This window comes from Abrus precatorius, unplaced genomic scaffold (genome assembly GCF_003935025.1).
Source record: "Abrus precatorius isolate BTA unplaced genomic scaffold, Abrus_2018 Scaffold3, whole genome shotgun sequence".
In the NCBI taxonomy this organism is placed as follows: domain Eukaryota; kingdom Viridiplantae; phylum Streptophyta; class Magnoliopsida; order Fabales; family Fabaceae; genus Abrus; species Abrus precatorius.
This window is the reverse complement of record NW_020874373.1, coordinates 34,274,545-34,302,152: the sequence shown is the minus strand read 5'-3', so window position 1 is coordinate 34,302,152 and position 27,608 is coordinate 34,274,545. Positions and strand designations below refer to the sequence as shown.

At 33.0% G+C, this 27,608-nt stretch overlaps 6 protein-coding genes and 1 pseudogene across 9 annotated transcripts; 5 read left to right on the top strand and 2 right to left on the bottom strand.

The window, feature by feature from the left end:
- Window positions 1-206: 206 nt before the first annotated feature.
- LOC113862796 (putative disease resistance protein At1g50180) lies at window positions 207-5,760 on the bottom strand. Of its 3 annotated transcripts, XM_027495999.1 has the most exons (5): window positions 5,636-5,760; window positions 3,968-4,887; window positions 3,824-3,877; window positions 826-2,603; window positions 360-565 (listed from the first exon to the last, which is right to left on the bottom strand). In XM_027495999.1, exons 2-4 carry the CDS (start codon window positions 4,845-4,847, stop codon window positions 832-834), a joined length of 2,706 nt encoding a protein of 901 aa, XP_027351800.1. In that variant the 5' UTR covers window positions 4,848-4,887; window positions 5,636-5,760; the 3' UTR covers window positions 360-565; window positions 826-831. The 3 variants fall into 3 exon arrangements, 2 of the variants coding, with proteins under 2 accessions (XP_027351799.1, XP_027351800.1); XR_003504492.1 differs by having other exon boundaries at window positions 207-565; window positions 779-2,603; window positions 3,824-4,887; XM_027495998.1 differs by having other exon boundaries at window positions 275-565; window positions 859-2,603; window positions 3,824-4,887.
- Window positions 5,761-6,331: 571 nt separating this feature from the next.
- LOC113862677 (putative receptor-like protein kinase At5g39000) lies at window positions 6,332-8,959 on the top strand. Of its 2 annotated transcripts, none has more exons than XM_027495796.1 (3): window positions 6,332-6,481; window positions 7,613-8,123; window positions 8,471-8,959. In XM_027495796.1, the coding sequence occupies exons 2-3, from the start codon at window positions 7,631-7,633 to the stop codon at window positions 8,836-8,838; spliced, it is 861 nt and encodes a 286-aa protein (XP_027351597.1). In that variant the 5' UTR covers window positions 6,332-6,481; window positions 7,613-7,630; the 3' UTR covers window positions 8,839-8,959. The 2 variants fall into 2 exon arrangements, with proteins under 2 accessions (XP_027351597.1, XP_027351596.1); XM_027495795.1 differs by having other exon boundaries at window positions 7,613-8,282.
- Window positions 8,960-9,547: 588 nt separating this feature from the next.
- LOC113860892 (receptor-like protein kinase THESEUS 1) lies at window positions 9,548-12,195 on the top strand. Its single transcript, XM_027493442.1, has 2 exons — window positions 9,548-10,224; window positions 10,303-12,195. Exons 1-2 carry the CDS (start codon window positions 9,612-9,614, stop codon window positions 10,455-10,457), a joined length of 768 nt encoding a protein of 255 aa, XP_027349243.1. The 5' UTR covers window positions 9,548-9,611; the 3' UTR covers window positions 10,458-12,195.
- Window positions 12,196-12,226: 31 nt separating this feature from the next.
- LOC113860891 (receptor-like protein kinase ANXUR2) lies at window positions 12,227-15,698 on the top strand. Its single transcript, XM_027493441.1, has 2 exons — window positions 12,227-14,975; window positions 15,051-15,698. Exons 1-2 carry the CDS (start codon window positions 14,336-14,338, stop codon window positions 15,491-15,493), a joined length of 1,083 nt encoding a protein of 360 aa, XP_027349242.1. The 5' UTR covers window positions 12,227-14,335; the 3' UTR covers window positions 15,494-15,698.
- Window positions 12,338-14,270, top strand: LOC113862550 (annotated as a pseudogene).
- A 920-nt stretch (window positions 15,699-16,618) lies between the features above and the next one.
- Window positions 16,619-21,152, top strand: LOC113862549 (receptor-like protein kinase ANXUR2). The gene is made up of 4 exons (XM_027495630.1): window positions 16,619-16,777; window positions 16,829-16,960; window positions 20,071-20,680; window positions 20,776-21,152. The coding sequence occupies exons 1-4, from the start codon at window positions 16,697-16,699 to the stop codon at window positions 21,150-21,152; spliced, it is 1,200 nt and encodes a 399-aa protein (XP_027351431.1). The 5' UTR covers window positions 16,619-16,696.
- Window positions 21,153-21,859: 707 nt separating this feature from the next.
- On the bottom strand, window positions 21,860-23,564 carry LOC113860889 (coumaroyl-CoA:anthocyanidin 3-O-glucoside-6''-O-coumaroyltransferase 1-like). Its single transcript, XM_027493440.1, has one exon. The coding sequence runs from the start codon at window positions 23,562-23,564 to the stop codon at window positions 22,158-22,160; it is 1,407 nt and encodes a 468-aa protein (XP_027349241.1). The 3' UTR covers window positions 21,860-22,157.
- Window positions 23,565-27,608: the final 4,044 nt, after the last annotated feature.

Here is a 27,608-nt window from a genome sequence, read left to right as displayed (position 1 = left end):
TTAAATCAAGAAAATTTTGTTTTCAATGATTTCAAATACAATTATATTCTTTAATTGAAATTTACTCAAAACATTCCTCGACTGTTACTATGGTGAAAACTATATATTTCAGTATATCCATCTTTTCTTTTTCCCCTAACATTGATCAAACCACATGAATGCAATCCCTTAAACAAAATTTCATGTTTAAGAAACTTTATCTCCTCAAATAAATTTACCCAATTTAACATGAGCAGAATTTAAAATAATTTTCAATTACAAATAATTTCAAAGTAAAAGGAAAAACATCATAGTCTGCAATTAATTTCGTGGACAAAGTTAAATAATCTTGAAGTTATGGGAGAGAAGTAATCTTTCGAAACCGGATCGGTAATATATATCCTAAGAAAATTTGGATCAAATGGGAGTTACAAGTTTGGCAACACACTAAGTCCATACAAACAATCTTGCAAATGTTTCAATTGAATCCATAGAGGCACCGTGCAAGCACGAACAAACTGATATAATGCTTAAAAATTGAGGCTTTAAAACTTCACCTTCTGAAGCACAATGACCTATTGCTTGACTGCAAAATGAAGTACCCAAAATTGTCAGCAAAATTATCGTGTAAACAAAGTCATAACAAAATAACATCTTTTTTCATGTAATAATGAAAATGACGAATTAAAAGTTCAAAGAACATAATGTATAATATTTGAAGGAAAACAACCGACCCTTATTTATTTATTGGAAGATAATATAGAGAATCAATCAATACATAAAGAACAGAATAACATACACAATAAAACGCTGATTAAAAAGAATTTTGAGAAAGTAACTTGTAACTGGTATTTAGTTCAAAAATACAATAGATGGTACATGTTGGACTTTATGGTAATCCTCTCCAGCAGTTCCAAGCCTAGTCTTGAATGATTTGGGCATCCATCTGATTTCCAGTTCTTGGAGACTAGCAACAAATTTTAGTCCATCAGGAACAGTCTTTAATTTATTGCAATCAGATATGCTCAATCGATGAAGACTAGACATGGCTTGATTCTCTATTGTCCATTCCACTAAATTAGGCAACCCACGAAGTATTAGAACTTTTAGCTGAGGAAAGCCATTTTGTGAGCATACCATTTTCTCTCCAACAAACATTTCCCAACCACTAAGGAACTTCAAGTTAGGAAGCTTCCCTAGTGTTACCATAGGGTCTTCCACAAGTCTGCAACCCCATAAAGTTAACTTTGAAAGCTGAGGAGGAAATAGTGGGGCTTCTGGCAGCCTTTCCACCCTCCCTTCTACCTGCAGTTTATGGAGTGAAGGACAACCTCCTACCAATTTTTCAACATCTACCACATTATCTGGGAAGGAAAGCATGTCAGTTCTTAAGGACAATGATTGAAGGCAGTTCAATCTTTTATTAGGGTGACTTAAACTTTCACTGAATTTTTGAAAATGCCTCGGGTCATTCAGTACTAATTTTCGAAGCTTTTTCAACTTCAACAGATCTTTTACATCACATTTGCTGGCAGGAAAATTTACTAGTGTCTGTAAATTAGTCAGATTTTCCAATTTCAGGTTGTTAGCAACATTGCCACACCAATTGGGAAGATATAGATGTCTCAACTGCGTCAACTTCCATATTACGTTTGGAATTTCTACAGTTGAATCCCAGCTCACTTTATTGATAGTTTGCAAATTTAAGGACTGCAAATTTTCCAAATTGCCCAAGGAAGCTGGCAGTGTTTGTATGCGAGTTCTTTTTAGACTTAGAAACTTCAAAAATAAAAGATTTCCCACTTCTTTAGGCAGTGACTGTCCCTTTAGCCCCTTAATTCCCTCAAGATCTAGAATTCTAAGCAATATGAAGTTCTTAAAAATACCTTTGATTGGCTCCCAATTTTCCACTCTACATTTCTTGTCATGAAAAAACACAAGAGATCTAAGGTATTGATTCATTTGCTCGTTTCGTGGGATCAGTTGATGAACATGTTGATCCAAGAACACAGCAAGTCTGCGAACTTCACCACTTTGTCTTTCTGATGGATAAGATGAAGAAGCAACATCAATGGTATTATTTTGTTGTGATCCACCAATAATGTAGAGAAAATGTTCTTTTTTGGCCTTTGATAAACACAGATCACGCATTAAATCATGGAGCCGACAGGTTTTAATCCTACCAGTAGATCCCATCTGACCAACTTGAACCATGCAGCGGCTAATTAAGTTACCTAGGTAGCTTTCAGCAAGATCCTCCATTGTCTCATCCCTTTCAATCTCATATTGAGATGAAACAACACCTTCTGCTACCCATAACTGAATTAATTTGTTTTTTGGTATCTCTGAGTCCTCAGGGAACTGACTTAAATAGAGAAAACATGGTTTCAGTTCACCAGGCAAATCCTGGTAACTTAAATCCAACACCTCAGCTAATCTTCGCCTTTCATTTATCTCTCCTCCTATTAAGTATGAACTTATATATCTATGTATTGTTTCCCACTCTCCAACTGTGTCCTTTGTAGCCAAAAGCCCTCCAAGCACTATGATAGCTAAAGGCAGACCAGCACACTTGGCAACCATTTCTTTGCCTAATCTTTCAAAGTCATCGAATATTGAGAATTCTGCAAAAGTCATATGCTAATACTCACTTTAATAGAACAATGGTACGATAAACAAGCATAGAAGTTCTTCCTTATATAGATATATGCAAAAAAAGAAGACGCAAGAGGCTCATAACATTACCGGCATAAAACCATTCTTTAAGGGTCATATTCTCAAATTTGTTTCAATAAAAAGGACTTTCAAAACAAGACAAATGTTATTAAGGAGACAAAAAGCAAAATATTATTTCTTCTGGTTTCCATTTAGACTCTAACGCATCTTAGAAAATTAAAAAACAATGATAACATGTCTATTGCTGATACATAATAAACATTGAACAATCAAAGTTTTTGAATCATGCAAAATTCACTTGCTTGCAAGAATTAAGCCCTAACTAAAGTGAAATATAGAGATATATTAAAAAAACATGTAAGGAGTACAAAGTAGTCTAATTTACTCAGAAATTAAAAGTCATCATTTCTAACCACCTTCACAAGTCTCTGTTCTCTTATTTTTCTAATTTGATATCTAAAATTTTAATTTCAACAGGTTATACGAAGAACAGCAGTTACAACTCCATAAACATCAAGTCATAATATGATACAGCTATTTTTTGTTCATTAGAGAACAATATAATCTCAAGATAAAAAGAGAAAATTTCAAGCTCTTCACATTTTACTTTTTTAAATTATAGCTTAAAGCTTATGTTGTTGCATAAGAGTTACAAAATTTGGATCCTAAAAGAATGAAGAATACATTGAAAATAGAAATTCAACGTATCTAACATAGTTCAACTAAATTTCATTAACTACCTTATTCTTTGTTATATAGAGATCTAATACATTTCACCAAATAGTAGAGCACCTTATGTTTTCTCAAACAAATTTCCTTTTGATTTTTTATTTACTTCATATGCCATGAACAGAGCTTTGCTATTTCTTAAACACCGTATGAATCACTTATTAATAGTATAGCCAAGTAAACAAAAAAAAAAAAAAACCACAAATTAGACCATTCATTATGATTTTTAAAAAAGAAAAGTATTTTTTTAATTAAAAGATGCATTGAAGAAAGTAATATCAGTTAATAAGGTTTTAATAAAAAAATCTCCAAAAAAGTTCTCACTTTTCCCCGGTAATCACATAACGAAACAAATTAAACAACTTGGTTCATGAAATAGAGTTAACCAAAATAAATTTAAGTGCAGACGGTGAAATAAAGAAACAAATTTTCTAGGCACCTGGATCATATTTTCTTGGAAAAGCTTTCTTCTGAAACAGTACCCAACTGTCCTCTGCATTTAAACAACTTGGTTCATGAAGCAAGCCTTTGGAATCTACATGCAATGAAATTCCTTTATTGCGGGATGTAAAAACTATCTTACTCCTTGTATTTTCTAATGGAAAAGCAGGGCTTAGAATGTCCCAATCATCATTGCTCCATATATCATCCAAGATGATCAAACATTTTTTCTCTTGCTGAACTTTATACAACTTCTTTGCCAGTTCTTCATCTCTCATTTTCATAATCTCATCCCTCTCCTCCTTAGAAGGAGAAGTAAGCTTCAACAAAATTCCCTCCCAAACGTCTCTTTTCTTGCATTGCTGAGATATATAGGCCCAAGCAAAACCTTCAAAGTGGCGCCTAATTGCATTGTAATGATAAATGCTTTTGGCAAGTGTAGTTTTTCCAAGACCACCCATTCCACAAATATAAACCACTCGGCATTGCTGATCTTGATTTAATAGCCATCCCACCACTTTGCCTATGTCCTCATCTAAGCCAACGATGAACTCTTCAACTATATGAGAATAAGACCATCTCAATTGTCTTTGCATCTCAAAAGCAAAGCGCGAATTTCCATTGTCTCTTGTTGCAGTCAAACCATAAGTTTGTAAGCTTCTTGTGAGATCAGTTATTCGAGAATTTATGGATATAATCTCAGATCCAACTTTGTGAAGATTTTTACTTCTGTAGAAGGGATTTTTGGTACCAACATTTATGCCAAATGCAGCCTTGATAGCATAAATTTCAATCACATCCTCAGCATCATAAGCTAATTTTCTGATTTCTGATATCCAATTCTTAATAGTCTCACTTTCATCCTGCTTTCTCTCAGCATCTCTTAGGAAGCATTGCATCCTCTTTAGTTCATTTTTCATTTTTTTGACTTCATCACTGACCCCATTTAAGAATCTGGCCTCTTGAATTAGTAGGTCGCCAAGCCTTTCAACTGCAAAGGAGACAACTGCCTCCACCAACATGATTATTCTGTCTCCTTCAGGAACAAATTCATGAGTTAACCTGCAGAAATTTTTCGTCATATATAATTCTAAGCTACATCTGAAACAGATACTTCAACCATATATAACAGTTCTTCAATTTACAGCTTAAATAGATTGATAGAATTCTGCTTCATACAGGTGATATATGAAATTATGAATTCATACCAATTAATTAAATTGCTGTAAGATTTGGCAGAAAAAATGGTTTTGATTCTAGTACATAAATTTTTGGCAATCAAAGAAACATTTTTCTACTTGTTCCCCTCATTTTACATTTCAAATTGCAAAACGGGGATAGGAACAAAAACTGGGCACATTAAAATATTTAAACTTCAAGTAGAATAAGCAGACAAAAATTGGAAAGGAAAGGCTTTTGGTTGAAAACCGGTCAGAAGAAGAAAGGGGAGAGGATCTTGAAACTAATTTAACTTTATGTATAATCAAAGTATCAAACCATAAGCTTATATCTATAATATATTTCTCCGATCCATTTTCCAGAGACCATAAAATTCAATTATGGTGTATTTTTGTGCTCGCGTTACTTCAATTGCAAAGTAATGCCTACCTATACTGACAAGAGCAGAGCAGCGTTGACTTTGGAAAAAATAATGTATGATTATTAAATTCTGGAAGAATATGATAATAAGAACATTGAAATTAGATATAGAAGATGTTCTGCGAGCATGACCAGATCCAAAGATGACCCATAACATGGAAGACATAAAGAGATTAACACAACTATAAATTATACAAGAAGGAGATACAACCTTCAATTCAGTACAGAATATGGAGTTCTCAACCTCGGCCTCTTGTTCCTTCGTCTACTTGGTTCCGCACACTTACCACCTACCATCATTGAAAATATTTTATCATATTAAAGTATATTATTTTTTTACAATTTATTTTTTCTAAAACTAGACACGTACAGTTTTCCCACAAAGAAATAGAAAAAGACAAGATATTCAAAATTTCAAATAAAGGTTTTACTACGATTCATATAAAAGTAAACGAGTTATATTCATATAAAAGACATCATATTCATGTTGTTTGCCGTTGACACAGTAAAAAATTTCTCCAAAAGCTTTATAAATTGTGTTAAATGAGTTGAAAAAGTGACAAACGTTAAACATGTAAAACAAGTTAATCAAGTAATAAAGGTTGGACTGTTGAGTTTTTTTTTTTTTTTAAATTATAATAATAAAAAACAATCCTTTAACCTTCTTGTTATATGTCTTTATCCGTTTTTATTTAATGGATACCTTTTTTTATTTTTTTAAAATCTTTAAACAGTTCAACTTATTAAGTCTCAACCCACTTTAAAAGTGAAATTGGTTCATATTTTTAATCCATTTTAAAACTGGGCCCGGTTGACGGACTTATCATAAGTAAAATGACCATCAACATTTTCCTTATAAAAAGGTGTAATTTTAGGACACCTGTTTTCAAAGGTTTTGATCCGGTCAGTCACATAGGACGTGCAAAATTGAAATTATAAAGAAAACATCTGAGCACAACTCTTTGATCCACCTAGAGATATGGAAGCAACAGCCAACAGGTACCCTGCGCTGAACAGAACTTAGAAGCTTTTGATTTAACCTTGCCTTCATCTCCAGGTTCCCCAACCCATCAAATCTTATGTTATATTCAACATCTCTCATTTCTCTATTTCTAAAATATGACAACTCCCATTGAACTTTGCTTGAGTATGTATATTCCTATTTGTTTTTATGTTAGTTTGCTACAATCACTTGCAAATTGCACTATTAGAAAACTAGGCCTAAATTCCTGAACATGCAATCTTTAGTAACAGGCAATAACCAAGTTCAAACAAAGCAATAGGTGGATATTTATTGTTACAAAACATGTAAAGAGTATACAGGGGCTACTATACTTTATGCACTAAAGTTCATTTTTGTTGATCCAATTTTAAGCTTTGTTCTAACAAAACACAAAATAAGAAAGAAATTTAACTCAGTTACTTCATCAACACTCACCGAACAAGGGAAAATAAGAAACAACATAATATACTGGATGCTTTCCTATCTTATTTAGCACACAGAGATGAGTTAACCTGCAGACAATTTTGTGTCAGCTATGCATTACATCTAAGATGAAGACTTTACTTGTATATATGTAATTTGGTTTTTATTTTTGTCATTAAATAAATGGATGGCATTTTGGCATACCACTTTTACTGATATAGGGGACATGACTCTCTATCTATCAAATATAACATCACTTTTAGCTGAACAAAGGATTTTGATTGTAATACACAAAATACAAGGTTTAAGAAAAAAACACTTCCCTTATCTTTCGCTTATTTTCCATTTCGAAATGAAACATAGGGATATATGAAATCAAAACTTGGCAAATTAAAAAGTTATGGTACAAGAAGAAAGTGGCAGAAGAACTTGAGTGCAGTGTATCTTTGAACAATAAACCATACAATTACACCTATTCCTTCAAATCATGTTCCTGCATAAAATGCAGTAATGAAGCAAGAACTTATGAATGTTACTCTATAACTTACTCTTAATTGGTAGATTCATAAATACAATCCTCATATATTAAAGTCCAAATTAGATACCTATAAATCATACCCAAAAAGAGTTAAATTCTAATGCTTTTAGTTTTGGTTATGAAAGAAGAGTATTGATGTTCGTGTTCCAAGATGCATTTAAGTTCAGATAAGGTTATCTATGAAGAATAAAAGGTGAATCTTGTTGTGAATGAAAAAAAAACAGGTATCTAAAATTAACATAATGTTTATCAAGTATTTGGGCTTCTGCTGTTTGAAGCATACAAGTTCATCTCAGAGACAGTATCCAACAGTGATAGAAGAGCTACGCCATAAATTTTCTCTGGTCAAGCTTAGAAAATCAACCAACAACTTTGATGAAAACCGAATACTTGGAAGTGGAAGCATTGGTACTGTATATAAAGGTTCTCTCCAACTCGATGGTGCTACTGACGATAGAGTTGCAATCAAACAAATTGATGTGAGCAACAACCAAAATCTTAAAGAGTTCAAGAACGAAATTGAGATGCTATGCCAACTTCGTCATCCTAATTTGGTCAGTCTATTAGGATTTTGTGACCACAAAGACGAGAAGTATGTCGTATATGAGTACATGGCCAATGGATCTCTCCATGATCACCTATATTGTGGTGATGTGAAAAGGGAACCACTAACATGGAAGCAGAGGCTAAAGATCTGCATAGGAGCAGCACATGGACTACACTACCTTCACACAGGTGCCAAGCGCCCCATCTTTCATCGTGACATAAATCCCACTAAAATTCTTTTGGATAGCAACATGGTTCCCAAACTAGCAGACTTTCGGCTTTCTTTAAAAGGACCGCATTCTACATCAAAGCCAAAACCAAAGTCAATAGTGAAAGATGGCTTTCTAGGTATTTATTTTTGGTTTGTTGCTAGTTTACTGAAAATAATTTTATTGTGTTTGACAACACATTCGAAATTCTGTAAACGTGGATTAAATGCAAAAGTTACAATTAGTAGTATTGAAATAAATGTGGATTCACATTTGATTGCAACATCAAATACACTGTGAGTTATTCACTAATACATTCACATGTAGGTACACATGGTTATGTGGCCCCTGAGATTTCACAAAACAATACACTAACAGATAAATGTGATGTTTACTCCTTTGGTGTTGTTCTACTAGAAGTGGTATGCACAGACAAGCTAAAATTTGTTGAGAAGAGGCAAAGGCACCCTGTTGAGGTGAATATTGATCCGAATCTCAAAGGAAATATTGCACCAGAGTGTTGGGAAGTATTTGTGGACATCACAGAAAGATGCTTGAACTATGATCCAAATGAGCGACCAACAATGGGTGAAGTGGAGGTGCAACTTGAGCTTGCACTGTCCCTGCAGGAAGAAGCAGATATCAGAAATACTTGTGATGATTATACCTTATTATCTATGACCATTATTAATTAATCTTTGGCCATGAGAGGCACCAACTTTAGCTGAAAACAGAATCGATGGATGATGGAACTACCAAGGTTGTCTCAAAGATAACAGCGCAACTGGTTATTGAATTGCAATACAGCAGATGAGAGGGCAGAAGAGCTTTTTAGTTCAAGAACGAAACTGTTTTTTTTGCTAGCTTCTTTTCCCAATGTAAATTTTGTCTATCTAGTAGGACTTTTGTAAAGGAGATCCAATTACTAGGTGTTAGATTACCATGAACTATGAATAGCCTTCAAATACTTTAGTCTCATCACAAATAAATAGATATACCAAAAATAAAAGTCACTTAAATTTGACTAATTGCCCGCAAGGTTAATTATTACTTATCATTCAAGAATGCTATCAGCAAATTTTTTAATTTGAACAATAAAATATTTACATTTTAGAAATGAACGGCATAAAAATGTTAAAAATTTTAAATGTGTGAATATATTTTTCTAAATATTAAACAAAGATTTAAATTTTGTTTACGCCTATTTTGTCGTTTTTGAAAAGGAACGGAAGCTACTGAGAAGACATGAGAAACAGGAAACGCGTAAATGGAAGACGCAGCGGCGAAATGTCAATTACAAATGTGAAAGTAGAGAAAAATCTGGATCTGACTTTTTCGTTTTCTATCGAACACCCGCTTTACTAATTATTGCATAACATAGTGTAAGCTTAGCAATGAAGATTCATTGAAGAAAAGTAGAGCATAATGTTTTGACAACTAAGCAAGCAGGTGTCACAAACTGGGAACGATGTTCCTCCCTTGTTTGGACTTTCGCCGTTCCAAGCACACGAATTCATCTGAGAGACAGTATACGACGGGAATAGAAGAGCTGTGCCGTCATTTTTCTCTGGAGGATCTTAGGAAATCAACCAACAATTTTGATGAAAACAGATTACTTGGACGATTTAGTAGCGTATACATAGGTTGTCTCCAACATAATGATGTTTTGGATTACAGAGTCGCAATAAAGCGAAGATGCCACGAGTTCAAGAATGAAATTGAGTTGCTCTGCCAGCTTCGTCACCCTAATTTGGTGTCTCTTATTGGATTTTGCGACGAGCAATATGAAAAGATTATTGTGTACGAGTACATGTCCAATGGATCTCTAGATAAACACCTACACGAAGGGAATAGGGAACCACTGTCGTGGAAGAAAAGACTTGAGATTTGCATAGGAGCGGCGCGTGGAGTACACTACCTTCACACAGGTGCCAAGCGCACCATCTTCCACCGTGACATCAAACCTAGCAACATTCTCTTGGATCACAACATGGAGCCAAAACTCGCAGATTTAGGCCTTTCGTTACAGGGACCACATTTTATGTCCAAGCCTAAACCAATTCAAGTTGACGCCATTATTGGTAAATTTATCATTTTTATGAAGTGAATGAAACAAAATTTATCAATTAAAGTAATGCTAATACATTGTAAATTTATAGGTACATACCGCTATATGGCCTTTGAGTATGCCTTGTACGGTACCATCACAGAAAAATGTGATGTTTACTCATTCGGTATGGTTCTACTAGACGTTGTACGTGGAAGTGAAAATATAATGCAAAACAAGATTTTGGGAACGGACCAAGCCTGTTGAGGAGAATATTGATCCTAATATTGAAGGGAAAATAGCACCAGAGTGTTGGGAAGTTTTTATAGATATCACCCAAAGATGCATGCAGTTCGAACCAGATGAGCGACCAACAATGGGTGAAGTAGAGGTGAAACTTGAACTTGCTCTATCATTGCAGGAACAAGCAGATATCAGAAACACCAATGGCGATTATACTTTATTTTCCACCACCATTATTAACCTGGGAGTGGAATTGGAATCCGACACCGTTGATAACATATACAGTGACACAGAAGACAGTGATTCTGAAGACACATCCTAAGTGGGTGAGCTGAAATTGAAGTTAGTGTTTTGAGTCAAAACAGTCGCTAAACTACTTGCGGTAATAAGTTTAATTGAGATAATTATAGCTTTTGTGGTGTGATTCCTGCTTAGCATTTTGATTTAGTCAGAAGGTGTCATTGTAATAATCTTGTACTAGTATAAATTTGAAATGAATGTTGGAAGTTGTATGAGAACAAACCATTAACTATATAACTCTTTATAATGGATGGATTAATCAGCTATTCCTGATACCGTATCCTTGAGCCAATTATTTTCTTTCCTTTTAGTAAAGAAGGTGCATATGTCATTTTTATTTTTCTTAAAAGGCAGTATCACTACACCATTTATTTATTCTTTTCATATTAGTTTAGTAGATCTTTTTAATATTACAGTCCTCAAAGGGCCTCAGAAAGGCCTAACTCCAGAAGCTGCTTAATGTTTGGTTAAATTTTTGTTGAAATTGAAACAATTAATGGCGGAACAAGTTTTTCAAAGGTTGGACGGAGAAACGCGTAAACGAGAGAGAACGGCATGACAAATTTTCAGAGGATCAAGTCAAAATGGACTAAATGTATGATTTTTCTCCCTCGCGTGTAAGATACGCAAGCACAGGTAGGGGTGGGCATAATTTAGTTTACATAAAAAATGGAACCTGAACAAAATAAAAAATGTAATTTAGTTTTTTGAACGCAGTTGCATTAAAAGTTTATGAATCGGTTTAATTTTGAAAAAAATGGTTCAAAACCAGTTTAAAATTGATTTGACACTCCAGCACCAGTTTGATAGTTCACTATTTTAACATTTGGTTAACAAGTAACTAAAACTAAATTAAGACTCAAATATTAAAATAAAATATAGTTTGCATAACAGTATGATTCACAATAAACTTGACAGCATTTAGGATGCACATTCTGTTAATAGAATGTAAGGTATAAACAAAGGACAGGTATAATTCAATTCACAAAAAAATCCAACTTGATCCGAAACAAATTAGAAATATAATTTAATTTTTGAACTTAACTGTTTTGAAAGTTTAAGATAAGGCATAAATATGAACGGTGTAAAAATATGTAAGTTTTAAACGTATGTTTTTTTAATATTAAATTGTAATTTTAAACAAAGATTTTATTTTTTTACGCCAATCTTTTCTGTTTTCAAAAATTGACGGGAAGGTATTGAGAAGACTTGAGAAACAAGAACGCGTAAATGAGAAGACGTGGCAGCAAAATGTCAATTACGGATGTGAAAGTAAAGAAAAAATATCGATCTGTCTTCTTCGTATATATTGTTACTTATATATAAATAATCGTCACTTATATATTATTATCATTTTAGTTTCCATAATCCATACGGTAGCTACAGATGAAAGACTTCAAAAACGGGAAACACGTAAATGACAGAGACTGGGTTGCAATATGTCAAATACAAATACAAATACAAATACAAATCAGAAGAAAAAAAAAATCTTGAGCTCAATGTTTTTATTTTTTGTACGACTAACCCTTAACTTATTAATAGATAAGGTTGGTTGTTAGGATTGAAGTGAGATAGACAAGAACCAAGTGTCTCATGTTAGAACAATGTTCTTCAAATGTTTGAACTTATGTTGTTCAAAGCATATAAGGTCATCAAGAAAACACTATCCAACAGTTATAGAAGAGTTATGCCATTGCCGTCAATTTTCTCTATCCGATCTTAGGAAATCAACAAACAACTTTGAGGAAAATAAAATAGTTGGACTGGGGTCTCTTGTACAATATATGAAGGTTGCATCCAATATGAGGGAGTCACTTACAGAGTTGCAATCAAGCGAATGAAATTCGAAGAGTTCAAGAAGGAAATTGAGTTGCTTTGCCAGCTTTGTCATCCTAATTTGGTGTCTCTTGTAGGATTCTGCGACCACCAAGTTGAGAAGATTCTTGTGTACGAGTACGTGTCCAATGGGTCTCTCCATGATCATCTATGCAATTGGGAAATGAAAGTACTTTCATGGAAGAAAAGGCTAGAAATTTGCATAGGAGTGTCGCGTGGGCTACACTACCTTCACACGGGAGCCAAACGTACCATCATTCACCGTGATCTCAAACCTAGTAACATTCTTTTGGATGACAACATGGTACCAAAACTCGCGGATTTCAGCCTTTCATTGCAAGGACCACATTTTATGTCGAAGCCAAAGCCAATTCAAGTAGACAGGATCATGGGTAAAATTATATTCTATGAGATGAATGCAAAGAATTTTATCAATTAAAGTAATGCTAATACATTGTGAACTTACAGGTACATATCGCTACATGGCCTTTGAGTATGCCTTGTACGGTACCATCTCAGAAAAATGTGATGTTTACTCATTTGGCATGGTTCTATTAGACGTTGTATGTGGAAATGAAAATATAACACAAACAAGATTTTGGGAACGGACCAAGCCTGTTGAGGAGAATATTGATCCTAATATTAAAGGAAATATAGCTCCAGAGTGTTGGCAAGTGTTTATAGATATCACCCAGAGATGCTTGAAGTTTGAACCAGACGAGCGACCAACGATGGGTGAAGTAGAGGTGCAGCTTGAGTATGCTCTGTCATTGCAGGAACAAGCAGATATCAGAAACACCAATGATGATTATACCTTATTTTCCACCACCATTATTAACCTGGGAGTGGAGAGTGGAAGCAATGGAAGCCCATGATAGGTCATAGGCGTTTTGGTCGGTTGAAACTAATGGTGTTAAGTTTTTCGATTCACAGGTAAAAATAGTCACACATTTTATTACTCCTATCTCATGTTAAATGCATTTTTATTTCAAATTATTTATTTTCTTGTATCTCCTATATATACCAACAGGGGTATTAAGCAATTTTGATTAATTTCTATAATTTCACGGAAGACAAGTATATTTTTATAATTTTAAAGTGTCATTAAAGTACATAAAAAAGTCTACCATTATATTTGGTTAAAAAATTCAGCTGAAAATATTTAACGGGTGAAGAGTATCAAAGCTCTAGTGCGAGGTGACATTTTCCAAATTTGAAAATTATAGAGTGAAAATTTCGTGGTTAAATTAGTCAGAGAAAATAATTCTGAAAAAACATAGTCACTAACAATGACATGCATTTTAAAGTCAATATTTCTTTCTGGGTCAACAAGTCAATTTTTTGTTTAAGAAAATGTAACTTAGATTCACAAAAATAATGTTTAAAACTGAATTTTATGAGTTTTTACGGACTTAAGTCATGCTGATGTTAAACGGATCAAATTAAGAAAACCTAAATTAAATTTAAACTGAAATTTTAGAGTTTTAAGCCTTGCATTTTTATCATGTAAGAAATTTTGACAGATCAAAATTTTTGTCCCTTCCCCTGTTTTCTCAATTTGAATATGACACTTGATTAAAATTAAGGCGAATCTTTGATCATTAGTTTTTCCTTTCTTTCTTAAAATGCTATTTCTTTCTTAAGCTGTCTGTTTTTTCGCTTTGGTCGAACTATAACCTTCCTCACTGATTCCTATTGAAGAGAAGTAGCTAGAGCCCCACCGTTTTCGGTGATTGACAACTAAGCAAGCGTCACAAATTGTAACAATGGTTCTCAAATGCTTGGGCTTTTACCGTTCCAAGCACGCGAACTCATCTAATAGACAGTATCCGACAGTGATAGAAGAGTTGTGCCATCAATTTTCTCTGGCGGATCTTAGGAAATCAACCAACAACTTCGATGGTAACAGATTAATTGGACACGGAGCATTTGGTAAAGTATATAAAGGTTGTCTCCAACACAATGAAGCTTCTGATTACACAGTCGCATTAAAGCGATTGTATATTAATTGCGGACAAGGATGCAGAGTGTTCAAGAATGAAATTGAGTTGCTCTGTCAGCTTCTTCACCCTAATTTGGTGTCTCTTATAGGATTCTGCGACCACGAAGATGAGAAGATCATTGTGTACGAGTACATGTCCAATGGATCTCTGGATGAACACCTATGTGATGGGAATAGGGAACCACTGTCATGGAAGAAAAGGCTTGAGATCTGCATAGGAGCCGCGCGTGGAGTACACTACCTTCACACAGGTGCCAAGCGCACCATCTTCCACCGTGACATCAAACCTAGCAACATTCTTTTGGATGATGAAATGAAGCCTAGACTCTCAGCTTTCGGCGTTTCCATACAAGGACCACATTTTATGTCCAAGCCTAAACCAATTCAAGTAGATAGCATTGCTGGTAAATTTATAAGCTATGAGTTAAATGCTAATCATTTTATCGATTTAATTAAGTTAATACGTTGTCCACTTATAGGTGCAAATCGCTACATGGCCTTTGAGTATGCCTTGAACGGTACTATCACAGAAAAATGTGATGTTTACTCATTTGGTATGGTCCTACTAGACGTTGTACATGGAAGTGAAAATATAAGATTTTGGGAACGGACCCAGCCTGTTGAGGAGAATATTGATGCTACTATTGAAGGGGAAATAGCACCAGAGTGTTGGGAAGTTTTTATAGATATCACCCAAAGATGCTTGCAGTTCGAACCAGATGAGCGACCAACAATGGGTGAAGTAGAGGTGCAACTTGAACTTGCTCTATCATTGCAGGAACAAGCAGATATCAGAAACACCAATGGCGATTATACTTTATTTTCCACCACCATTATTAACCTGGGAGTGGAATTGGAATCCGACACCGTTGATAACATATACAGTGACACAGAAGACAGTGATTCTGAAGACACATCCTAAGTGGGTGAGCTGAAATTGAAGTTAGTGTTTTGAGTCAAAACAGTCGCTAAACTACTTGCGGTAATAAGTTTAATTGAGATAATTATAGCTTTTGTGGTGTGATTCCTGCTTAGCATTTTGATTTAGTCAGAAGGTGTCATTGTAATAATCTTGTACTAGTATAAATTTGAAATGAATGTTGGAAGTTGTATGAGAACAAACCATTAACTATATAACTCTTTATAATGGATGGATTAATCAGCTATTCCTGATACCGTATCCTTGAGCCAATTATTTTCTTTCCTTTTAGTAAAGAAGGTGCATATGTCATTTTTATTTTTCTTAAAAGGCAGTATCACTACACCATTTCGATCGAGAATTTATTCCTTTCATATTAGTTTAGTAGATTTTTTTAATATTACAGTCCTCAAAAGGCCTCAGAAAGGCCTAACTCCGGAAGCTTCTTAATGTTTGGTTAATTTTTTGTTGAAATTGAAACAATTAATGGGCGGAAGAAGTTTTTCAAAGGTTGGACAGGAAACGCGTAAACGCAAGAGATTGGCATGACAAATTTTCAGAGGGTCAAGTCAAAATGGATTAAATGTAATATTTTTCTCCCTCGCGCCTAAGATACGCAAGCACAGGTAGGGGTGGGCATAATTTAGTTTACATAAAAAATGGAACCTTAATAAAACAAAAAATGTAATTTAGTTTTTTGAACGCAGTTGTATTAAAAATTTATGAATCGGTTTAATTTTTTTAAAAAATGGTTCAAAACCAATTTAAAATTGATTTGACACTCCAGCACCAGATTGATAGTTCACTATTTTGACATTCAGTTCACAAGTTGTTTTGTCTGAAAGATGAACAAACATGATAAACAATTAGGCACTTGGGTCTGTTAAAATAGCCTGTAGAACCCACAATTCCAAACCGCAAGAGGTTTTAGGATAGCAACATGGTTCCCAAACTAGCAATACTGAAGGATGGTTTTCTATGTATTTATTTTTGTTTTGTTGCTAGCTTACTGAAAATAATTTTATTGTGTGTGAAATAAATGTGCATTAACATTTGAATGCAACATCAAATGCACCCTGTGTTGCAGTGAACATACAATTAAAATTATTGGTTACTGGTAAATTTATAAGCTATGAGCTAAATGCTAATCATTTTATCGATTAAATTAAGCTAATAAGTTGTCCACTTATAGGTACATATCGCTACATGGCCTTTGAGTATACCTGGCACAGTATCATCTCAGAAAAATGTGATGTTTACTCATTTGGTATGGTTCTAGTAGACGTTGTATGTGGCTGTGAAAATCTAATGCCAACAGAATTTTGGGAACTGGCCGAGCCTATTGAGGAGAATATTGATCCTAATATCAAAGGAAATATAGCACCAGAGTGTTGGCGAGTGTTTTTTTATATCACCCATAGATGCTTGAAGTTTGAACCAGATGAGCGACAAACGATGGGCGAAGTAGAGGTGCAACTTGAGCATGCTCTGTCGTTGCAGGAACAAGCAGATATTAGAAACACCGATGGTGATTATACCTAATTTTCCACCACCATATTTGGCCAGAGAGTGGAACTGGAATCCAACACCATATACAGCGACGCAGAAGACAGTGATTAGGTCAGCAGAGGTTGGTGTTTTGAGTCAAAACAGACACCGTAAACTACTGGAAAAAGGTTTGTTAACACGCCAACTAATTAAGTTAATTCGTTAGTTAGCAAAGGGTTGGAATGTGATGTAATGTACATGCATGTATATCCTTATAAGTAGTGAGGGTTAGTGCACCAATATAAGATCATGAAACACACTTTTTCAATGTATGAATAAAATTACTCTTATTCTGCATAGCTTTTCTCCTTCGTTCTTTGTATTCTGAAACTCATGGCTGCTGTGATTGTTTGAATTTGCGGTAATAAGTTTAATTTAGGCACTTCTACCTTTTGTTTTGATCCTGCTTTTAGCGTTTTGATTTTATCAGAATCTGTCACTGTAATAATCTTGTATTAGTGTAAATTTGAAAGGAATTTAGGAAATTGTATGTGAACAAACCATTAATTATAGAACACCTTACTTTAGTACATAATATTTGCTCTTCCTCTTCCGTTAATTCTGACCCCCTCGCTTCACAACTAGACAATCGTTTAGAAGAGCTATGTTAGAAGAGCTATGTTATCAATTTTCTCCGGTCACTCTTAGAAAAACAAATACCAGCTTCAATAAAAACAGAATAATAGGAAGAGGAAGCTTTGACACAGTGTTCAATGGCAATGAAATGGATCTCCAAATAGGTACTTACATGAGGATATGGAAGCACTGTCATGGAAGAAAAGGCTAGAGATCCGCATAGAACACTTACCTTCACACTGGGGCAAAGCGCACCATCTGTCACTGTGATCTCAAACCCAGTAACATTCTTTTCGACAGCTATATGATGCCAAAACTCTTAATTTGGCTTTTCTTTACTTGGACCGGGTGTTATGTCAAAGCCAAGACCAATTCAAGTAAGGAATTTCATCAAGTAAGGAATATAGTTATACTTTCTCATTTATAGGTACATTTGCCTACATGGTTCCTGAGTGTGGCAAACATTGCACCGTCACAGATAAATGTGACGTGATGTTATTTTTATTTTATTTTTTATCTTTTCTATATGCTGAGATCTCAAAAGTACATTTCAAATATGAAAAGAATATTTAAAGATGTTTCCTCCCAATAATACAAAAACTATTTCATACCTAAAATCTTTAATTGCAACTTTAGAAAATATTATTTATTTTTATATCTGGTTTTCATTTTCACAATTAAGGAAACCTGTTTGTTTTTATATCTTGTTTTCTGTTTTCAAAAAATAAAAATATGTTTGCTTTATTTATTTTCAATAAATAAGAAGATCGCATTTTTTTAACACTAGTTGCAATTGGTTTACCATTAAAACTCATGCTAGCAGGAAGATATCAAACCCAGTCAACGGTTGACCGCGCGTGTAACCCAACAACTCAAAGTTCCATCTTCTAAAAAGAACACATCACAGATGCAAAATCCAAAAATGGCACCAACGATTCTGCCTACACTATTTAGTCATAAGTCACAGTTACTAACTAACGTCAAATCCACCATCCTCTCGTCCTCTTGTGATAACCAAGTTTTAAATTTAATTAAGTAACTGAGAGATCTGTGATATCAAAGGATTCAAAGTTTAAACATGCATGATATAATGTCAGTATCCGTAAACAAAATTGCTCTGAAGTCTCAGAACACAGTGCAGTTTTCACAAGAAGAGGACGACTAAAGAAGTGTGCAAATAAAATTTTACAAGTTATGACTTATCAGAAGAAAGAAAAAAAAAAGTTTACTAAAAATTTAACAAGTCGCCAACAAAGTCCCTCGTAACACTAAAGTCTTTAGAACATTCGATTTATAGTCGTGTATAGAAAAGATTAATTTATTAATTAAATAGAACTCATTTTAATAATCTCTGAACCTCGATTTTTAGTAATTTCTAGTCAATTGATAAGAATATTTTGATGGGAAAAGAAATACAAGTCAAGGAGTTTTCTCTGAGCGCAGGATTAGGAAATTTCTGTAATTTCAAAGTGTTGAGAAAACAGACAATAATAAGAATAAAATTGTGTCTAAACATCTAGCTGAAAATTCTTTTAGAGGGGATCAAAACCCCGAAATGGAGAGTGAAACTATTAGTTAAAACTATAAAAATTTAATTGATCCTGAATAATATAACATCTCAAAATAATTCTAATAATATATATAATTAAATAAACACGTTAAATATATCTGATTAGACGAGAACGCACGATCTATAATAACAATATATATAATTGAATGCGTTAAATATATCTGATGAGATAAGAACACATAATTTATAAGCAGTACTTCTTCTTAAATGAGTTTTTACTACTCTCTTTTTTTTTTATTAATTATTATCACATACAAGTAAATGTCTAATAAAACAAAAATTATAGTTTAATAGAACAAAAACTTCTCACCCAACACGTAAAATAGTCTAATCTATCACGAATTATTCTCGCTAAAAGTTTAATCACAAAATTTATAATATTAATAACTATACATATTTATTTTATTTCATAATTAATAACAATATAGTTATAATAGTTTAATAATACTAATTTACAGATTAATATAAATATTAATATTAATTTAAAAAAATCTAACAGACAGTAGTTGATCAAAGGTTTGGAAACAGGAAAACGCGTAAACGAGAAAGAAAACGCAATGCCAAATGTCAAGTTTTGACTTGTTAGACACTCCGTAGTTAAGCCAATGGTATTTAGAATGGCCACTGCTTTGGAGGACTGCATAGATTTTTTGATTGACTTGCGCAAAATTATAAAACCACAACCAAAATCCTCAAGTCTTCAATTCCAATTGAAATCCCCATAATTCATAGAAAAGAAAAAGCAATGGTTTCAAAGGATGAGTGTTATTCTCGTTCATAATGGGTTTCTCATGGTCTTAGCCATGAAAATTGCAGACAATTACAGCTGAATCTTCATCAGAATGGATAACTAACGGGAGAAATGTTTCTCAAGTACCTGGGCAAGCGTACAAATCCACTCAGGAAACGCTCCCAAACAGTCATAGAAGAACTATGCCATAGATTTTCGGTGGCCGAGATAAGGAAATCAACAAACAACTTTGATGAAAAGCGAAAAATTGGAAGAGAAGACTTTAATGACATATACAAAGGTTGTCTCAAACTTAATGGAGCAAATGACATTTTTGTCAGAATCAAACGGTTGAGAAAGATGTTCGACCAAGGGGTGCTTGAGTTCAAGAAGGAAGTTGAGTTACTTTGCCAGCTTCGTCACCCGAATGTGGTTACTCTTATAGGATTTTGTGACCACAAAGACGAGAAAATTATTGTATACGAGTACGTGGCCAATGGTTCTCTTTATGATCACCTATATTGCAGTAACATGAAAATGGAACCACTCACATGGAAGCAAAGGCTTAAGATCTGCGTAGGAGTAGCACGTGGACTACACTACCTTCACACAGGTGCTAAGCGAACCATTTTTCACCGTGACATAAAACCCAGTAACATTCTTTTGAATAATAATATGGTGCCCAAACTCTCAAATTTTGAGCTTTCCTTACAGGGATCACATTGTACGTCAAAGCCAAAACCTACTGAAGTAGAAGTAGTTGCGGGTAAATTAATATATGTGTGTGTGTGCGTGTGTGTTTCCTACAAAGAATTTTATCAATTAACTTGACTGATAATGCTACAATACTTTATCTTATAGGTACCATTGGTTACATAGCTCCTGAGAATTTCCAAAACAAAAGCTTCTCAGATAAAAGTGATGTTTATTCCTTTGGTAAACTTCTACTAGAGATGGTATGCACGGAAAAGCGAAAGATTGTGGAGAGGCTGAGGCACCCTGTTGAGAGAAATATTGATCCGAATCTCAAAGGAAAGATTGTACCAGAGTGTTGGGAAGTATATATGGAAATGACACAAAGATGCTTGGAGTATGATCCAAATGAGCGACCAACAATGGGTGAAGTAGAGGTACAACTTGAGCATGCTCTATCAATGCAGGCAGAAGCTGATGACAAAAAGGCTAGTGGGGACTACTATTCCCTGTTATCCTTCACCATTATTAATCCTAGGAAATAGGAGACACCTACATTAGCTGAGAACAAAATTGGCTGATGATGGAATTCTTTTTTCATTGTTTCTAAATAAATCATCAAAATAGTCACCCTATGGATAGTAATGGATGGTGTGATTGATTTGATTAAGATACTGGATCATTGCTTATTGATTCAACTAGTGAATCGTTATTTAAATCGATTAAATAGAATATATAAAATAATATGCGCATATATATATATATATATATATTTAAAGTAGTTCCCTTATGCAAAAATTTTTTGTGAAAATAATATAACTCTTTGTTTTACGTGCACTGCTCCTTCTTTTCTTATTTTTCTCTCCTTGTTTAAAATATTTTACAACTGACATTTCTCTAATAATAGGTATTGAAGCTTAATTTGATGCGTGAAAATATTGTCACAACGATGTGTTGTATGTATTGGCTTCTTTATTTTGTGTTGTGGAAACTAGAGAGTACGTAAAAATCAAGATATTTACTACTTTTTCCTTTTGTACTTTTAATTAACATATTTTTATTGATTATTGCAGACATGTCACTGCTTTTGTTATAATAGTAAACCAGCATGTGTTAGTTCAAGTGAAAGGGTTCGGGTTCTTTAAGTATATGGTATTAGGCTCGATTTCAAAATGCATGCGGATGAAAAAAAATACTATTGAAAGCGATCCTGCTTTATGGTATACTAAGGAGGTTAGAAATTGTTAATAAAAGAAACTATTACGCAGCAAAAGAGCAGGTCAACGGCGTGTTTTGCCAGCACAGGTTTCGTGCAAGCTAGAATGCAATCTCCTCAAAAAGCTAATATTATTTTTGAGAAGAACATTACTTGACATTAAAAAGAAAATTTTCTTTGAACTAAAACTTAGATTTTCTTTCCATCAGCATAACATTTATACGTAACAGTTACTATCATTAGAGCAAAATTAGCAAACGTGACCTTGACATTTATAATAATTAGTACAAAATCATTATAATTTGCATACAGAGCTTAGAATGGAGATTTTTACTCAAAGAATTGCAATTTCTCTTAGCTGCTCTTGCAATATGGTACAAAATTTCTTCATTTGAATCTTTTGAAGTGCTAACCCAACTTCAATTTTACCTTCTTCGTCCCTACAGTCAGAAAAAGAGATTGTTCCTGAAATTTCTACATTAACTACTTCACTCCTCTTGGGCTTTCCCCATCCAAAGTCAGTCTCATACACTTCCAACTTAGGTGAGCCTGCAATTACTGTCACATGCTGCCCCAACTTGTCAAATTCTGTTAAATTTGACATCAATGTTTCAGCCCCTTCAAAAATTTCACATTGCATATATCTAACTTTGCTACCAATAGCAATGGCCGCCTCCAAAATACCATTTCCTGCCACAAGCGTGCTCCTTTTCAACACAACATTGCCACTAACCAAACAATTTCCAAAGTATTCCAACTGAGTTGAAAGTTGTGGACGGTTACGACAATCTGCCACAAAGGTTAAGACGTAGGACTCATCATTATTGGGAAGTATTATGCCATCTTTAATCTCTTCTGATTTCACCTTACAAACCCAAATCAAAGAACATGTTACCACAAATGTTGTTATGTGTAGTGTTGCTGGATCATGGCTTTTGCATCTGACAGAGACCCATCTCTTGAGTTTCTCAATATGGTCATGGCTCAACACAATCATATGACGCACCATGTCACTAGGAACGTCATGTATGAGGCCCTTGGAGTTCAGGTTTTGGAGCGACAAATTCCACAATTCTTCTGAGAAAATGGGCTTAAGGCTTATTGGGTCGTCAATGATATTTCTGTTGTGCAAGGGTAGAGAAAGAGAGCCTTCAAGGAAAGCCAAGTCTCCTTTTGACTTACAAATAGAGGCCCAAAATTTCATGAAGTGATGAAATGCCCTCCCATCTGCCACCACGTGGCTGAAAGTTATGCATATGCTAAAGGCGGAATTGGACATAACAGTCACCTGAATGGCCATGAGAGGGAACAAAAACGTGCCATCTTCTAAGGTACGTGATGAAGGCAACAAAGGAACAAAAGGATGCAAGTCCTTAACATCTCTTGGGGAATCAGACACAAGTTTGGTGAAATCTGCTGTGGACTCTACCACGGTGAAGGAGATACAGTCATCATGGGAGTAGAGGATATGAGGTTTGTTTGGCTTCGGAGGGAACACTAGATTGGCAGAGAAAGGGAAGAAGTGTTGGAGAGTGAGAGAAAGAGAGTGCTTGAGAGTTGGAAGGAAAGTTTGGAAGAAGTATTGGGTGGAATAAGGGAACTCATAGAGAAAAATACGTTTAATTGGGGGGCAACAAAGCCATGGAAGGTCAAGGAAAGTAAGTGGAATAGATGTTGAAGGAACCGAACCTGGTGGAGGACTAATTTGACATTGCTCTATTACCTTCACTGTTTGAGCCATGGAATGGAACATAGGGGTATGAAATATGAATTATGATTCCAGATCAAGATGAGAACTGTTAAAAAGAATTTAGAGAATGGTGTAGTCCCTGTCATTGGACTTTTACAAGGTTTGAAAAATGTTTGGTAGATACGACCAGAGAGATAAGAATAGAAGTGACAAGTGGTGAATGTATAAGCAATACAACAGCATAAAACAAATAAAAGAGACCAGAAATTTAACGACGACTGCCCCAAAGCTTAGACCAATCAGAATGGAGCTTGATATGCTAATGTGTTCTTAACCAATGGGAAAGGCAAAGGTTTTTGCTGGCCTAATGCAATGCATATTTGAAACCTAATAAACCTTTCCTTTTTCTCATCATTTTTTTTTAAAAATAATTAAGATTCTTTAATTTTAAAAAAACACAAAAAATAGTGATGTAATTAAAAACTCAACAGCAGTTATGCTCCTCGTTTAGGCTTGGTCCCTTATTGTAATGTCTTGGGCTTCACTTTGACCTTCGCGACTTTAATGCATATATCTTTTGCCTAAAAAAAACAAACTCAATTTTAATCATTTTGCAAAATCACACCCCCTATATCTTAATCCTTATCCCTTTCCTTGGACAAAAAAAAAAAAATTCATTTTAAAAATGAAAAATGTAAACCAAAAAATGTTTATAATCTTTTCAACATTTTATTGTTATATTTTTTCACATGAAGAGCCTTTAAAACATTTTACAGCGTCATATTCTTATACCTCATTCTTTATGACTATAATTTTTAAAAATTAGCAATAAAAATTCATTTCTTTAACTTAAAAATAAATAAATAAAAATCATATTATCTTGTTTTAAGAAAAAGTACATATATATATTCTACATTTTTATACCTTTTATTTATTCTATTTTGAATTTTTAGACTCTTAAAGAATATTGTTATTATTCGCAAACTCTTCTACGTGCTAAAAAAATTTAAACAATAATACTTTATGATTATTTATGACGCGTTATGTCATAAATCAATATTTCATATATAAAGAGCATTTAGATATGAATTTTAATTTTTTTTAACACTTATTAATAAAAATGAATGCAAAGAATAAAGACATTATCAACAAAATAACGTTACCAACAAAATCGTTTATGAAACATATATTCAATCATGCTATAAATAAAAGCTGTGGGTTCCTTGTGTTTCCCATTGTGTCGGTGATACTGACTGACAATTACAAGAATACCCTCACAGTTTTTTTATTAAATTATTATATTAAAAAGTATTTAAATTTTGTAATAAATAATGTATTAAAAATAAAATATGAATACAAAAAATATAAATTTGTGCATATTTTAATTTATTAATAATATTTTTTATTTTTTATTTTATTAAAATAATAAATATTTAGATATATTCTATTTTTTATCATCTATTTATTACACAGATTAATTATATTAAATTAAATTTTAAAATATTTTATTTTATTTTTTAATTAATTTAAAAATAGTTTTAAAATTTAAATTTATTTTAAATTTAGTTTTTGTTGAAACTAATTTTAAATTTAGTTTTATGTTGAATTAGTTTTAAATTTAACTTTTTAATGCAAAACTAATTTTTAATACATTTGTGAATTTTATTTTTAAGGTAAAACTAATTAATTGTATAAAATGTTATATTAAATTAGTATATTTTTAAAAAAGTTTAACAATATTTACTAATATATTATATTTTATAGAAATATATAAAATATTTATTATTTTTTAACTTATTTTTAATAAAAAAAAGTTTAAATTAAAACCTATAAAAATAAAAATTAATAATATAAATAATAATAAAATTATTATATTATAATATTTTAAAATTTAAAAATAAACATAAATATAAACATAATAGTAATAATTAATTTAAAAATATTTGTTACATTTTAATATCTTTAATTATTTTAAATATTTAATTTTAATTATAAAAATTAAGATTCATAAAAAAATATAAGTGATAAAATGTAGTTATAATAAAATTTTGTAAACTAATATAATGTAAAAATTTAATAAGTAAAGATACAAAGTAGTAGTTTTGTACATATAGATTTAGATAAATAAAAAAAAATCTAATTTAGAATATAAATTTAGATACTAAACTAATTACAAAAATATAGTTAATAAAAAAATTAATTTAATATAAATTTAAATTTTTAAAATTAATTTAATATTAATTATATATTAAACTTATAAAATTAGATTTTTACAACAACCTGGCCGGTGATGGTCAAGCTAATTTGTTCCCTCCCCCAGGATGATTGTTTCAATGTTATACTAATGTCTATCTCAAAAAGATGAGGTCTTCAATACTCAACTTTTGCTAATTATAGAGATAAATGATGGGGCATTCATTTACTTTTACTTGCGCTCTTGTAATTAACTTTGCTGTATAATTCATCTTTTTCATTTATTTCTTCCATTCATTACCCCTGATACATAATTATTGCTTAATTTATTATATAGACCAGAAAACTCGATGAATATGTAAAACAAAAAAAATTGTTGACATTAATTTTTTACATATGAAGTGAGTGGAAAGAAAAGAGATAAAATATATATATATATATATATATATATATATATATATTATATAATTGATGATGTGATATTAAAAAATACAAAATAAATACAGTACTATCTCAGAATTTGTCTTTATATACCTAATACGGCATTATCAAAGTAAAGGATGTGATCATGTGACGCCCTTGTTTCCGTCTCATTTAGAAAGGATCCATGTCGAGATCATTCATTTTCACAAGATAAGCGAAAGAGAAATTTTACATGTACATGCAATTTTCGCTGGAATGATCTATCATGCAAATACCATATATATTCTTTTATTTTTTTTATACCTGCTGCGATGAGCAATTCTAAATGATTATTATATAACCCAATTTTATATATTATGTAAGAAAAGCAAATACATGTGAAGTATCTTCCCCAAACTATGTGGTGTAAGGGAATCGAGTTATTCTTACAATAGAGAAAACGATGGATACATAGATACATAGATAGGTACACAAGAGTAGACGGAGGCAGCAGCAAAGGCAATAGAAATTATTCAGCAATTCCTATTGTAGGGGTCTCTACAATTTCCCCTACCCGGTGGTTTGCGGGGAGAACAGCTACGATAACCGAAGCGGGTTGTACAGTAGGCTTGAATTGGATTCCTTGAACGAAATGCATTACTATCACGGATTGAATAAAGCATTTGGTCGAAGCTGGAGCTGCTCATGGTGGTGAACTCTGAGTCCACGTGTTGGCCGATGAGGCAGCCATGTAAGCAAGCAGAAGTGGTTCCATTGGTCTTCGCTGGATCTGCAATGCTAAGATGTGTGTGTTGCAAAATCAGCACCAAACACATCATTGCAAGGGTTGATGCTGGCTTCTTCATCGTGTCGTTTCAATATTGACACCACAACGCAGATATTGAGAAATATATATGTTCTAACAAAAATGGGATTGTGGGTAGCTATACATATATAAGACCTTTGCTTGATATAAATTTCCATGTCCATTAGTTCTATTGTACTATAGTTGCGTGGGCAGTTGGCACCTGTTTTCTTCATTGTTCTTTAAATGCTTCATACACGTATCCTTCTTGCCCTTCACATGTGAGCAGTGGGTGGGGCTAGAATTGCACTGTTTTGTAGAGCATGATTGGAGCTATTTTTGTATTTTAGGTTGAATTAAAAATATAATTTCCAAAGTTAGACACTATTTTTCATTGTAATTCCTACGTGAAAAGACTTTACATTTTGGTTCTACGTGAAAATGCTTTTATGAATTAGTTTATGTTGATATTATAATAATAGTTTTTAGAGAAAAAAATTTTAAATATAATAGTATACGTATTTTTATTGCTGTTCTTCAATTAAAAGTATAATTTTAGCTCGATAATTTACACTATTTTTTTAATAGAAGAACTGAAAAAATGTTGTAAAGCCTACGGACCAAAATGTTCAAATCTTTTGTAGAGCATGATTGGAGCCGTTTTTTTTAAGGTTGAATTAAAAATATAATTTCTT